Source organism: Perognathus longimembris, chromosome 5 (genome assembly GCF_023159225.1).
Source record: "Perognathus longimembris pacificus isolate PPM17 chromosome 5, ASM2315922v1, whole genome shotgun sequence".
Taxonomy (NCBI): domain Eukaryota; kingdom Metazoa; phylum Chordata; class Mammalia; order Rodentia; family Heteromyidae; genus Perognathus; species Perognathus longimembris.
Window position 1 is genome coordinate 80,462,311 of NC_063165.1, and position 12,959 is coordinate 80,475,269.

Consider the following 12,959-nt stretch of genomic DNA (forward strand, 5'->3'; position numbering starts at 1 on the left):
GGCTTCCCCCGGTTTCTTCCAAAACAAAACAAAGCAAAAAAACAAAAAAAACAATCTCTGGAGTCTGTACAGTACTTACCTGTAAGATTAGAAATCTATTATGGTCCAAGTCAATCCCATGGCTTCGAAGAAGATTTCCAACATCCTTGAATGTAGTTTTCTTCCCACTAATGTGATAGACAGAAGTATTATCTCTGTAGGCCGTTCTAGATACATAGAAGTTACTACTAGGAACGACTTCATAATCATCCCCTTCCTGTTTTGAGGAAAAACAAAACCAGAAAATAACTTGGTATTAAGTCACAGGTCTGCTTCAGATTCACTCACTTTATACCGAAACCAAGTTTATATTAAATACTTCAACTTAGCACACACACACACACACACACTGGCAGTAGTTCTCAAAAATAACCTTGCTTAGAACAAATAGATACTTGGCTCCTTTCTCAAGGAGGCCCCAAACCAAAATGCTAAATCAAGCAAACAAACAAAAGCTTCAGACAAAAGCTTCCAGACAAGCCTAAAAAATAATATTGGACTCTTAGAGACAATAAAGGTAGACAGGGACCAAATAAACCCACTCAAATGAATACATGTTGACAGATTAAACGATTCCATCTTTCCAAGGAAAAGGAAGGGAGGGAGTAATAATGGGCTGAGACTTTTTTTTTTGGGTGTGTGGGGGAGGGGGAAGAGTAAGAATGTACCATCAGCTGAAGGTAAAAAGAACTGTAAAGTCTCAACTCCATTCCTAATTTAAACAAACAAACAAAAAATCAAGTGCAAATCTACTTTCACATTAAAACCCATCCTCAAAAGCTGTCATTTTGAAGCTATAGCTTCTCAGTATCAGGCAAATCAAATGTAATAAGTAGGTAATGGAATAAAATCGGATTTACTGGCAATTTATTTTTAAGTCCAAATGATACCAGACTGAATTAAGAAGCAAAATTAAGATAGCTGCTTGTGTGTAAAGCTTTTTATATTCAAACAAAAGAAAACCTAGCAGCTAAGTCACCTTATTTCATTATGTAGAAGTGTTTTAAGTTTTAGTCATTTTTTGAACCATAAACTGTCCCAGAATACCAAGAGAACTATGTACATTAAACCTATAACCATCTCTATTCCTAGGAACCATGTCAGCTTGACCGTCTCCCATTTCAAAATGGGTTTCATCACAGTAGTTTATATTTTTGAAGCTCTTCTATATCACAAACACACAGAACTACAAATAACGAATTTAATGTGCACTGACATAAGATGGTACAATTAAGTCAATTATTACATTCTCAAGATTAATTTATGCTGAAGCAATACATTTCCAAAAACAATCCAAAACAGTAAGAATGCCAACTTAGCACCTAGAATCCTGAAACTGCTCAATGTTTTATTCCAAAAAGGTAATGATTATTAAGCTATTTATAATCCATTTTCTGGCTAAAAATTTCCATGTTTTATGTTTAACAGCCACTACTATTCTCCCAAAACAAAATATGGCTATGGAGATAAGGAAAGCAATCTCTTTTGCTTTAATTACACATGTATTTTTAAAAGTTGACTTAAGACAATAGGAATAAAATGTGTAATGCATTCAAGTCCTTTGTTTTCCTTACTGGAAGTTGCAAACAGAAAAAAAATAAACCCTTACCTTATCGATTATCTTTTGAAAATGAACCTCCACAGTGCAACTCTGAATATCCTTATGCTCATCAGAATTATGAATTAGCACCGACAGTTTCTTAGATCTTATTTTTTGAGCCCGATAGCCAAACACAAAAAGCATAGAATCGATAACATTGGATTTGCCACTGCCATTTGGCCCAATTATACAGGAAAAGCGCTGCATAAAAAAAAAAAATTTAAAGCTGAAGACTGAACATTTTTTAAGTTGAAGACTAAATTGCTTTTTACTTGCAGTAAGAACTACAGGCACTTAAAAGTTCTAACTAGTAGGAAATACACAATTTATGTGTGTTTTTTTTAAACCAGATTTCCTTCTGTACGAGAAGTACCTTAAATAAGAAATTGTAATCCAGACATTTTTTTTTTTGTAAAAGCCTTTCTAATAAAGAGAAAACATGACCCTCAAACAGAAACATGCACGGATTCCGAGAAGAGAACTTCAGTACTAACAAGGTACCAAAGACACCGGGATAAATGAGAGAGAGCTCCTTCGGCTGTTGAAACTCAAAAGGCAAACCCACAGTGTGTTGCACAGAAAACGGAAAGCAAGCAAATAGGGTGTCTGGAAGATGTATCACAACAGTTCCTTGAAGTGAGACGAATACCTTATGGAAGGGTCCCAGGATTTTTTCCCCGGCGTAAGACTTGAAGTTCTGGTTTACGATGTGAGTGATCATGAGCCGGGGAGCTCCGGCTTCGTTGGTCATGGCGGGGGGCGGGGGTGGAGGGATACTACTCAAAATCTCTTCTAAACTCCGGGTGTCGAGCTCCTCACCTGGAGTCTCTGGGTCCAAGGAAGGAAGGAAGAAGGGGGGGAGAGCGCGAGGGAAGCGCCTATGTCAGTCAGTCGGTCCGGCGACTTAGGTTCGTGCCCACCACTGCTTAAAAGATGCCATCTCGGAAATCGGGGGGTGGGGTGTGTGGGGGGGGGGTCCGGCATCTTCCACCCCGCGCGGCGCTCGCGGCGGCACCCTCCACTCCCGGGGCTGACGGACCTCGCCCGACGGCCGCTCGTGTTTTCTTTTTTATTAATGGAGAAAGCTCTAGAAAGGACCGCCGCCGGCCGCACCGTTCTACGCGAGTGTGTGTCACAGAACACACGTCTTGGGGAGTCCACACACACGACTCGACCACGGCCGCCAAGCGATCTTTCCACCCGTGCTGGGGAAGGGCTCCACCACACCACCCGGGCGAACCCGGAACCCCAGTCACCGCCGGACCCGGAGCCGGCGAGGTCTCCCCGCCGACACCTGAGGAGCTGGCTCCGGGGCGCTGCGGCGCTTCACAATGGAACCGTCGCCCGCGGTTTCAGGACTCGGCCGGGGTGTGTGTGTGTGTGTGTGCGCGAGTGGGGTACGGGCAGCTTTTCCTCCCGCCCCCCCCCCCCCGACGGCGAGGCCGCGGCCGTGGCTCCCCGCGCGTCGGCTCACCTGGGGAGGCCGCTGGCAGGCTCGGGGCGCCGGCGGCCCGCAGCTCGGGCTCCGCGTCGCTGCTGGCGCCGTCCGGGGTCACCGGCGGCGCTTCCTCTCGGCGCCGGGCGCTGGACGGCTGGGCGCCTTTCCGGGGCATGGTGGCTGGGGCGGAGGCGGCCCGGGGTGGGGGGGGGGGGGAAGGGGGGTGGCCGAGTAAGTGAAGTGAGCGCGCGGGCCCCGCAGCCCCGTCTACCCCACGGGGGGGGGGGACACCCCGACCCGCGCGGACCCGCCCGCGGGGGGGGGGGAGGAATGTGGGGACCTCCTGCCCCCCGGTGCCCGTCTACGCGGCCACCCGTGGGGACACACCCGCGACGTCCCCACACCCGGGGCTGGGGTACCGGCGCGCCCCGACGGAGACGGGGCAGCCGGGCGAGCTCCCGGCGGGGAGCGACGGCCGGTTTCAGGGGCGCACAGGCTCGGGGCGCCCCGTGGGTGGGGGCTGTAAGTCGGGGGTCCCTCCCTCTCTCCCACCTCCCCCCCCCCGCCGGGAGCTGTCGGTCTGCCGGGGCTCGGGGCGGAAAGTCACCGAGGAAAGGCTCCGACCTGGGGCTGGCTCGGGGCGGCGGCGCTCCGGGAGAGGCGCGCGGAGCCCCCGCTGCCCTCGGCGCCGGGAGCGGCCAGGACGGGAGGGGGGGGAATGGAGGGGGACCGCCCGGCCCGCGGCCTCCCCGGCCCCCCGCTCCCACCGCCGCCCCCCAGGCCTCTCCCTCCAGGCCGCCCCGGACCGAGCGGGGGGTCCGCGAGTGACAGCCCGGCCGGCCGAAGGAGCGCCGTCCCCGCGCGGCAGTCGGCCCGCCCCGGGGCCGGGAGCTGCCCGGCGCGGCGCGCTCCCCACCCCCACTCCCCGCGCCTACCGACGCCTCGGCTCCAGGTCCTCCACTCGAAAATGGCGCCTAAAATACAAACTCGAACGGAAATTCGTTACAAATGCGCGCAAGGACTTGTGGGAACGACTCATTTGAAAAAAAAAAAAAAAGAGAGAAAAGGGCGGCGACGATCCCCGCCATCTTCTGGCCGCTAGTGCGCCTGCGCGGGCTCGGGAAGTTTCTAGGAAGTGGTTAGGCCCAAGAAACGTCTCACGCCTGGTGATGGATGAGGGGAGCGGTGTGGTGGGGAGGACGGCGTTTTGAAAAACAATCTGGAAATTACGGACTAGGGAAACGCGGCGCCCCGTCCCCTAGGCCCACAGCGGGAGGCCCGGGACTCAGTGGTCTCCACACCGCCCATTAAGGGCTCCCTCAGAGGCGGGGCCGGGTCCGCGCCGGTCACGTGACGCGCCTCGGGCAAGTGTCGCGAGACGTGGGGCGGGGGAGAGCGAGAGTGACGCTCGGCAGTCGCTATGGTGACGGCAGGTCGGGGAGGCTCCCTCGCCACGGGTCCCCACCAGCCAGGAACGGCCGGCCCCCAGCGGCTCCCGGGAACGTGAGGTAGAATCGCCACCTCGGAACGCTGTAGGGAGAGGGTTTGGAAGCGTGGCCGCCGGCCGTGGGCTCCTTTCTTGAGAGGCGAACGCTTGGTGGGGCATCTGCCCCCGGGGCACGGTGGTGGGGAGCTGGCGGGGGAGGCCGAGGAAGGGAGGCCGGCGCCGTGGCGGACCGCTGAGTGACGGCCTCCCCGAGCTCTTTGTGTCGGGCCAGGAAAGTTGTCAGCACCCGTGGTTGGGGATTTCGGACTTAAAATCACTTGACTTCCCCTCTCCTTCCCCCCAAAGGCCCCGAAGGGGTGGGGTGGGTTGTCTAAAGGAGGGGAGTCGCCGATCCGCCAGCATTTCTGCACAGGTTACCCACAGGGAGGGTGACAGGTGCCGGCCGTGGGTTTTACCCGGAGGAGGATGAAGGTTGGTGGGGTTGGCCGGTCGTCAGGATGCGCGCGCATCCCCCCCGAAATGGTGTCCGGCATCCTGTGTGTTACCCAGGGGCTAGCCTGCCTAGGAGCCTTCATCAGCTTTATCAACTGTGCTCATCTTCTACTATGTTAAGAACCACCAGTTGATTTCGACTGGCTCCAGAAATTCTATTCGCTTCAGCAACTTTTAGGTTGAAAATTGCAACTCTCCTCAGAAATTTGTTGGTGGTTTTTGTTTTTGTTTTTTTTTTTTCATATTCAAATCCCGATATATTGAAGCCCTAGTAAATCTGCTTGGGGCAAACACATCAGTTGCTCTAAAGTGTATACCATGCCCCTTTGCACCAGGTAGTTTTTGCAAGGTTGGGTTCAGTGTTTGTTGTAGAAGTATGAAAGGGACACTGTCGACCAGTTTGTAAGAATTTGGTAGGATTGGGAGCCTGGGGTGGATCGATGAATCGTTGACTTTTATAACAACAGATTTTTATATTGGCAGTTGAAAAAATAATATAGTTTTCACAAAGCAAATGACCGAAAATAAAAGAAACGTGAAAAATATTTGGCTATTAAGTGTAAGAGGATATAGAGATTCTCTTTGAGGGCTTCTGGAACCTTTTTTCACTTTCACAGATTGTAAACCACTGCAAACCTGAGTAGAGGAGATCTATGAAAAGAACCAATCAGACCAAACGGTGCTGTCAGTATGGCAGGCAGGCAACAGAGCACTGTATTTTTAGAATGGTGCAAATAGAAATGGAATTCCAAGTTCCATCCTTTAGATGTAGGCTTGGGCAGTTAGCTCTGTCAGACAGTATATTAGAGGGTATTTACTTGTAAAACCAAAATATGATGCCTAACTCATAGGATTTTTTTTCTGCAGCACCCATATCATTTCATGTTGCTGTGTTATGACCTTAGGCTGTGCAGTAAGGATGAATAATGGAAGGATACAAGTTAGGAGAGTGGTTTATGAAGGATCTTGAAAGACAAGGTAATGTAAGGTAGACAAGGTAATGTAAGGTAAGGTATGGTTCATGTATTTGAGCACCTGCCTAGCAAACGAGGCCCTGACTTGAGCCTACTCCATCCCCCCAAAACAGTTGAAAAAACAACTATTAGAAAAAAAATTGATCTACAGAATGACTTGAAAAATAAGAAGAACTGGGCCAGGTTTGGTGGTACATGCTAGTAATCCCAGCACTTACAGACTGAGGCAAGAGGGAATGATTTCAAGGGTCCGGCTTTGTCTAAAATAAAGATAAAAGAAGAATTAGCAGTAGTTATATTTGGGATGTGTTAGAGAAGAGGCTGACATTAGAAATGGCTTTAGTTAGATGGTTACTGTATAGTTCTCCTTGGAAACGAGAAGTACCCTTCACAGTAGAAAGAAAAGAGTTTTAAAGTCATTTTGGGGGAAAAAGTCTATTGGTTTGGTAGCTTTTGGTGGTTAAGAGTACAAACCCTTGAAATCAGGTATTCTTCGTGAATTGAATTAGTGAGGAGGGTATTGGAAGAATGGTGAATCAGAGACAGATTCTGGTTTTATAACTGTGAATGATTGATGTACTAATGACTGATGTGAGAGGAATCAGACTACTGATTCCAGACACATTAACAAGACCTTGAGTTTACTCCTCCTGCTCTCCTTGCTATTTCATCTTTTCCCATTGCTTTTATTACGATCTTTGTGCTTGAGTCCTCAAACAGATACTATGGTATCTCCCACTTTCAGCTTTTCTGAGACTCACTCCCAACGTGTCCAGTTTCTCCTTGACTTCTCCATGAGCATGTCTAATAAACACTTAGACTTATTCTGGGGGAGGGGATCAAACTGTGGGATCAAACCAAGGGCTCAGCGCATGCTAGGCACAGCACTCTACTGCCAAGTCATTCCCCCTACCTCTCACCCCCCTCCTTTTTTCTTTTTCATTTTTTTTTTTTTTTTTTTTTGCCAGTCCTGGGCCTTGGACTCAGGGCCTGAGCACTGTCCCTGGCTTCTTCCCGCTCAAGGCTAGCACTCTGCCACTTGAGCCACAGCGCCGCTTCTGGCCGTTTTCTGTATATGTGGTGCTGGGGAATCGAACCTAGGGCCTCGGGTATACCGAGGCAGGCACTCTTGCCACTAGGCTATATCCCCAGCCCCTCATTTTCTTTTTAAGATAATAGTTTTGATAACTTCTCCAGCTAGTCTTGAGTTCATTTTTTAAATTGATATCACTTAATTGTGCATGCTTCTTGCATAATCACACTTCTTCCTCTCTTCTTTTTCCTCCCTCTTCCCAAACCATTCTTGTCAACTTTCCGTTTCATTTTCATCAATGTGTGTACATTTTTTTTTTACTATTTTCATTTTAGCCCTTCTTCCCACTTCTCATTTATCTGTTCCTTCTCACAAATGCCTACATTCCAGGCATGTTTCAGCTCCCTAAGATTTTTTTTTTCTTTAAAATCCATGTATATTGTTCAAAGCGGTTTTGTCATGGTATCTCACCATGCATATATGATACTTTATAGTCAGATTGATTTTATCCACACACATACACATGATCCTGTTTGTACTTACATATATCTTTATATCTTGGGTCTGATACCTACGTATGAGGGAAAATACATCCTTTGTCATTCTGAACCTTAGTCTCAAACTCTTAATCCTCCTACTTCAGCCTACTGAGTGTTGGGATTACAAGCTTATGTTGCTACCTGGTACTATCAGGCTTTACTAAGCACATATTTTCCTTTCAGGCCTTATGAATGTTGACCCACACATGACAAATGACAACTTAGGATTTTGAGTGTCAACATCATTGATACTGCTGCTCCAATGTAAAGTTGCCAAGTTTTATCTATATCCCGGATTTTTTATTTTATCCTCCCCATCCCATTACCCAAACATGACTTATGTAGTCAGATCTTTGATGACCACTTTGGGTAGCTAAAAATCTCCCAGTGCAGTTGTGTGTTTCCTTGGTGTGACTGTGCTCTAATGGTACTTTCCCCTTGTACATCTATTCAGTACGGTGTCAAAGTGGCCATGCTGTTTATTCAGGACTGACCAAGGCCTAGTCTTCCCAGGAAGTGTTAGGTAGTCACTGTGCCCTGAATCTTTGGGTCTATGTTTCTGAATGGTTGGTGGTTGTGATTTCTTCCCAGATGAAATGTAACTATGATGTCCAATGTAGTTTCTGGTTGCAATAGTGTAGTTAGCTTTTATATATATTTTTGCCTTATCTGTTGGGCTTGTGATTTCAAGATGCAGTAGTGTTTCTGTTATCCATCTCTATTCTTTATGATTGAATTTGAGTTATTTTGAAGAAACAGCTCTTTATAAAGCGTTACTATCTCCCCCATTCCCCAGTAGGAGGAGAGGTGGGAGGAAGTTCTGAGGAAGGTGGAGAGATACCAAGGATCAAACAGTGAACCCATGAAATGTGCCTGGGTTCATTTTGTTCTAGTTCTGGCTGTGCTACCCATAGATTCATACTTGTGAAGTTTAAGAACAGTCACTCACAGAGCTAGGAAAGAAGTTGAAAAGAGCACTAGGAAAGTCAGCAGTGTTTATTACACCTTGCTGATCGGTCTTCCTGGATTCAGGGAAAGAGAAATTACCTAAATAAACCCCTCTGTACTTCACTTTGACAATAAAGAAAAAAAAAGAGGGGCTGGGATATGGCCTAGTGGCAAGAGTGTTTGCCTTGTGTACATAAAGCCCTGGGTTTGATTCCTCAGCACCACATATATAGAAAAAGCCAGAAGTGGCGTTGTGGCTCAAGTGGTAAGAGTGCTAGCCTTGAGCAAAAAGAAGCCAGGGACAGTGCTCAGGCCCTGAGTCCAAGCCCCAAAACTGGCAAAAAAAAAAAGAACACCCCCAAAAGAAGTTACCTAAATGATGCCTATTGAACTCCTGTCTGTGGCCTCTGATACAGTGAGTAGTAATTTTAAACTTGGTAAGTGGATTTCTTTTTTTTTCTTCATTGTCAAAGTGAAGAACAGAGGGGTTACAGTTTCATATGTAAGGCAGTGAGTATATTTCTTATCCAACTTGTTACCTTCCTCATTTCCCCCCCTCCCCCCTCCTCACTTCCCGCCCCCCCATGAGTTGTGCAGTTGGTTTATACCCCGTAATTGTAAGGATTGCTGTTGCATTGATTTGTCTTTTTATCCTTTGTCTCTTGATTTTGTTATTCCCTTTCCCTTCCTTGGGTCCAATACACGTATACACAATATCCAGGGTACTAAAATCATTTACAGTGATATCATCAGGGGTAAAACCACGGGAAGGGAAGACAAAAGAAAAAAAAAGGCATGGTTTCACATGGCATGTTGAAAATAACTACAACAATGATATACCACTTGTTTCCATAACTTGAAGTGTTTAGTTACATTTTCATCTGATTTTTGGTTAATAATGCTCAAAAAGAACATTTATGTAATGTAAATTGGGCTCAGAAAATATGTTTTCTTTTGATGACAGATTAAGTAGTGTTATTTTTCTTTTTCTATGATTTTATTTGACATTTTTTTTGCATACTTTTTTAAAATTCTGATAATTGTTTACTGTGCTGCCCAGCTGGCCTCAAAGTCCTGGCCTCAAGCTTTAGCCTCTTGAGTAGCTAGGACTACAGGTTTGCACTACCACACCCAGTTTATGTAACTAAGTAAGGGATCTTTTGCCTCCTCCTTAACTGATTTGCTTGTTTTTCACACTTGTCCTACTGTCACAGTTTTTCACAGTTGTCCTACTGTCAGGTAGGACATCTCCTCCTGACAGAGTGGAACCTCCAGATTGAGCAACTAGCTTGAGCATGTATACTATATACTATTTCCACATGGATTCTAAAGTTAAGGCCCTTTAAATTTGTTTCAGCCCTCCACCAGACCTTAGGAAATCAATGGATACCTAGTAGATAGAATTAAAACTTAACTAGGTGGTCTTGGTGCAGTGGCTCATGCCTATAATCCAAGCTACTTGAGAGGATCAAAGTTTGACGCCAGTCCAAACAAAAAGTTAGCAAGACCTCCCATCTCAAACAATAAACCTGTAATCTCAGCTCCATGGAAGGCATAAATTAGAAACATGATCTGGGTCCTCATAGGCAAAAATGTGAGGCTTTACCGAAAAATAACTAAAGTAGCAAAAGACACAAGTGGTACAGTGGTTGCCTAGCAAGCTCAAGACCCTGAGTTCAAATCTCAATACTACCAAAAAAATTGATCTGTGATTGAGGAATTCCTAGTTTGCAGGCTCTTTTGATTGGTCTCAGGACAGCCTAGAATTCTTTGCCCAACTGAATTTACTTAGTGGTGTTCTGGATTCTTAGGGCTGGCTAAGGCAGAGGACACCTGAGGTTCGATTACCGCCTCCCTCCATCACCTCATGGGAGTTGGCACATCAACTGGTTTTCTTCTTCTTTCCATGAGTCAGACGCAGAGAGGATTGATTGTACCACACTGCTCCTCTGTATGCAAAGATGTTTCGTTGCTCTGTGTGTGCGCACATGCGGGCATGGGCGCCTGCGTGCCGTTTTGCCTAATTTTTTTCTCCTTTTGTTTTTACAGTGAATACAATCAAGTGGTATTGAAAAGTTTTGCTGCAAGGAGACATGAGACTGAAGATATCACTTTTAAAAGAACCAAAGCATATCCTTTAAATAACATAAACATTCATGTAATCATTCATTAGATTATTGGTGAAACTTTGTTTTCTTCCATTCCTTTAATGGTATAGTTTAGCAAAATTGTTTTTGAATTTTGAGATCAGATATTAGAGGTATTTTCTCCCTCTCTCCCTCCCTTTCTTTTTGTGCTGATATTGGGGTTTGCACTCAGGGCCCAGGCACTGTCCCTTAGCTTTTCTGCTTAAAGCTGGAGTTCTACCACTTGAGCCACACCTCCACTTCCAGCTTTTTGCTGGAAATAAAGAGCATCAGGAATGTTCCTATCTGGACTGGCTTCTAACTGTAATCCTCAGATCTCAGCCTTCTGAGTAGCTAGGATTACAGGTATGAGCCACTGGTGCCCTACTCCAGAACTCTTGTAGGCTTTATGCTTTCTTGACATGGCAGCACATCATGAGTTGGTGAGCTGTGTGGGCTGGACCACGGCTGAAGAAGTGTACACATGCAGCGATGACCACCAGATCGTGAAGTGGAACCTGTTAACCAGTGAGACCAATCAAATAGTGAAGCTTCCTGATGACATTTACCCCATTGACCTTCACTGGTTTCCAAAAAACTTAGGCATAAAGAAACAGACTCAAGCAGAAAGCTTTGTCCTCACAAGTTCTGATGGTAAGTTGTCAATAAATATTATGCACACATCTTGTGAGCATATAAAATACGTTAGCTCATCTAATAAATATTGGCTCCCAGATATTAGTGTGCCTTGTGCTTTGAGTTGTTTTATAAATCTTCATAGTGTCCTGTAATTTATCTGATTTTCTGTGTAGTTGTTTGGAGGGTGTGTAGACTGTACAATTTTTGTTTGGTTTTGTTTTTGTTGCCAGTCCTGGGCCTTGAACTCAGGGCCTGAGCACTGTCCCTGGCTTCTTTTTGCTCAAGGCTAGTCCTCTGCCACTTGAGCCACAGCACCACTTCTGGCCGTTTTCTATATATGTGGTGCTGAGGAATCGAACCCAGGGCTTCATGTATACAAGGCGAGTACGTTACCACTAGGCCATATTCCCAGCCCGACTGTACAATTTTTGTCATTGTCACAAAGGAAAAGTATTACAGCTGGAGTATACCAGTGATTGAATTTGGTCTTTGGTTTTACTTTTCTGTTCTTTTTTGAATAGAGTTTAATTGTCACTATTTTGGTTTCTTATTTATTTATTAATGATGTAACCACAAAAGATATGGATGTACTTATTTAGTCAGCTGCCTATAGAATGTGTTATGTTCTAGCATATTAATTTCTAATTAGAGTTAAAGATTTATATAATTTGATCATAATTTTATTACTGGTGAGTAGGTTCTATCTATGTTATGTATCCCAGGTAAGACTCAAACTTTCAATCCTTCTACTTCATCCTCCTGAGGACTGGTATTTCAAATGTGTGCCACTATGACCAGCTTGATTTTTCTGTGTTTTTTTTTTTTTACTTGAGTTTAAGTTACTATATATATTTCACAGTACACATTTTAACTTTCACAATGATGAAAATCATCATCCTACTCTACAAAGCTTATGAACTCTATGAACTTTAACAATAAAACCATTTCTTCCAATTCGGGTGATATGTATATTTCTTTCCTTTTGTTTAGTAACATCTGTTCCCCCCCTCTCTCATTCCCTCCCTCCCATCACCATCATGAGTTGCTTAGTTCACTTTCATCAATGTCCAATGTAGCTTATGGTCCCCTCTGCGCTCTCTCTCTCTCTCTCTCTCTATTTTTTTCATCCACTTTCCACTAATTCTGTGCCCTCCCAGCTTCCCTTGGATGTGCGTGTGTATATCCCATATATGAGGTAAGGAATATAAAATCATCTAAAAATAATAGGACAATTTCAAAAGAGGTCCTTTGTTTCCTTATCTTTGGGGTTCTAAGTGGTGTTTGGGTCTTGCTATTTGGTGCTTTTCTCCCAAGGCTATCCTCTTTTGTTCTCACTGTATTTTGGTATCTTGAGTCCTGTTTACTTTGTTATATCTCGTTGCATTTTAAATCTAAAACACACATATCAGGGAGACCATATGCCCTTTGTCTCTCTATTCTTGGCTTATCTTACTCAATCTGACTTGTTCTAGTTCCATCCATTTCCCAGCGAATGCCACTATTTTATCCTTTCTAATGGCATTCCATTATGTATAGGTACCACATTTTTGGGATCCATTCATCTGTAATGGGGCATCTGAGGTGTTTCCATATCTTGGCTATTGTGAACAGTGCAGCAATAAACATGGAAGTGCAGGTGTCCTTGTGGTATCCTGGTTTCTGTTGCTCAGGGTAGATGCCTATG

At 45.4% G+C, this 12,959-nt stretch overlaps 2 protein-coding genes across 5 annotated transcripts in view; one reads left to right on the top strand and one right to left on the bottom strand.

Moving 5' to 3' along the window:
- Smc4 (structural maintenance of chromosomes 4) overlaps positions 1 to 4,210 on the bottom strand; it is a 32,643-nt gene extending 28,433 nt beyond the window's left edge. Inside the window, exons 1-5 of one of the 2 annotated variants that reach the window (XM_048347185.1) lie at positions 4,013 to 4,210; positions 3,114 to 3,257; positions 2,289 to 2,467; positions 1,649 to 1,840; positions 80 to 256 (exon numbers count right to left, since the gene is read on the bottom strand). In XM_048347185.1, coding sequence (XP_048203142.1) covers positions 80 to 256; positions 1,649 to 1,840; positions 2,289 to 2,467; positions 3,114 to 3,252 — 687 coding nt within the window. In that variant the 5' untranslated portion in view covers positions 3,253 to 3,257; positions 4,013 to 4,210. Of the gene's footprint in view, positions 1 to 79; positions 257 to 1,648; positions 1,841 to 2,288; positions 2,468 to 3,113; positions 3,261 to 3,937 lie in introns of both variants that reach the window. The other variant, XM_048347186.1, reaches the window with a different exon arrangement.
- Positions 4,211 to 4,448: 238 nt separating this feature from the next.
- The window catches only part of Ift80 (intraflagellar transport 80), a 70,083-nt gene continuing 61,572 nt past the window's right edge, over positions 4,449 to 12,959 (top strand). Inside the window, exons 1-3 of one of the 3 annotated variants that reach the window (XM_048347189.1) lie at positions 4,449 to 4,585; positions 10,560 to 10,640; positions 11,069 to 11,290. In XM_048347189.1, coding sequence (XP_048203146.1) covers positions 10,604 to 10,640; positions 11,069 to 11,290 — 259 coding nt within the window. In that variant the 5' untranslated portion in view covers positions 4,449 to 4,585; positions 10,560 to 10,603. Of the gene's footprint in view, positions 4,586 to 5,821; positions 5,995 to 10,559; positions 10,641 to 11,068; positions 11,291 to 12,959 lie in introns of those variants that run through there. The other 2 variants (XM_048347187.1, XM_048347188.1) reach the window with 2 other exon arrangements.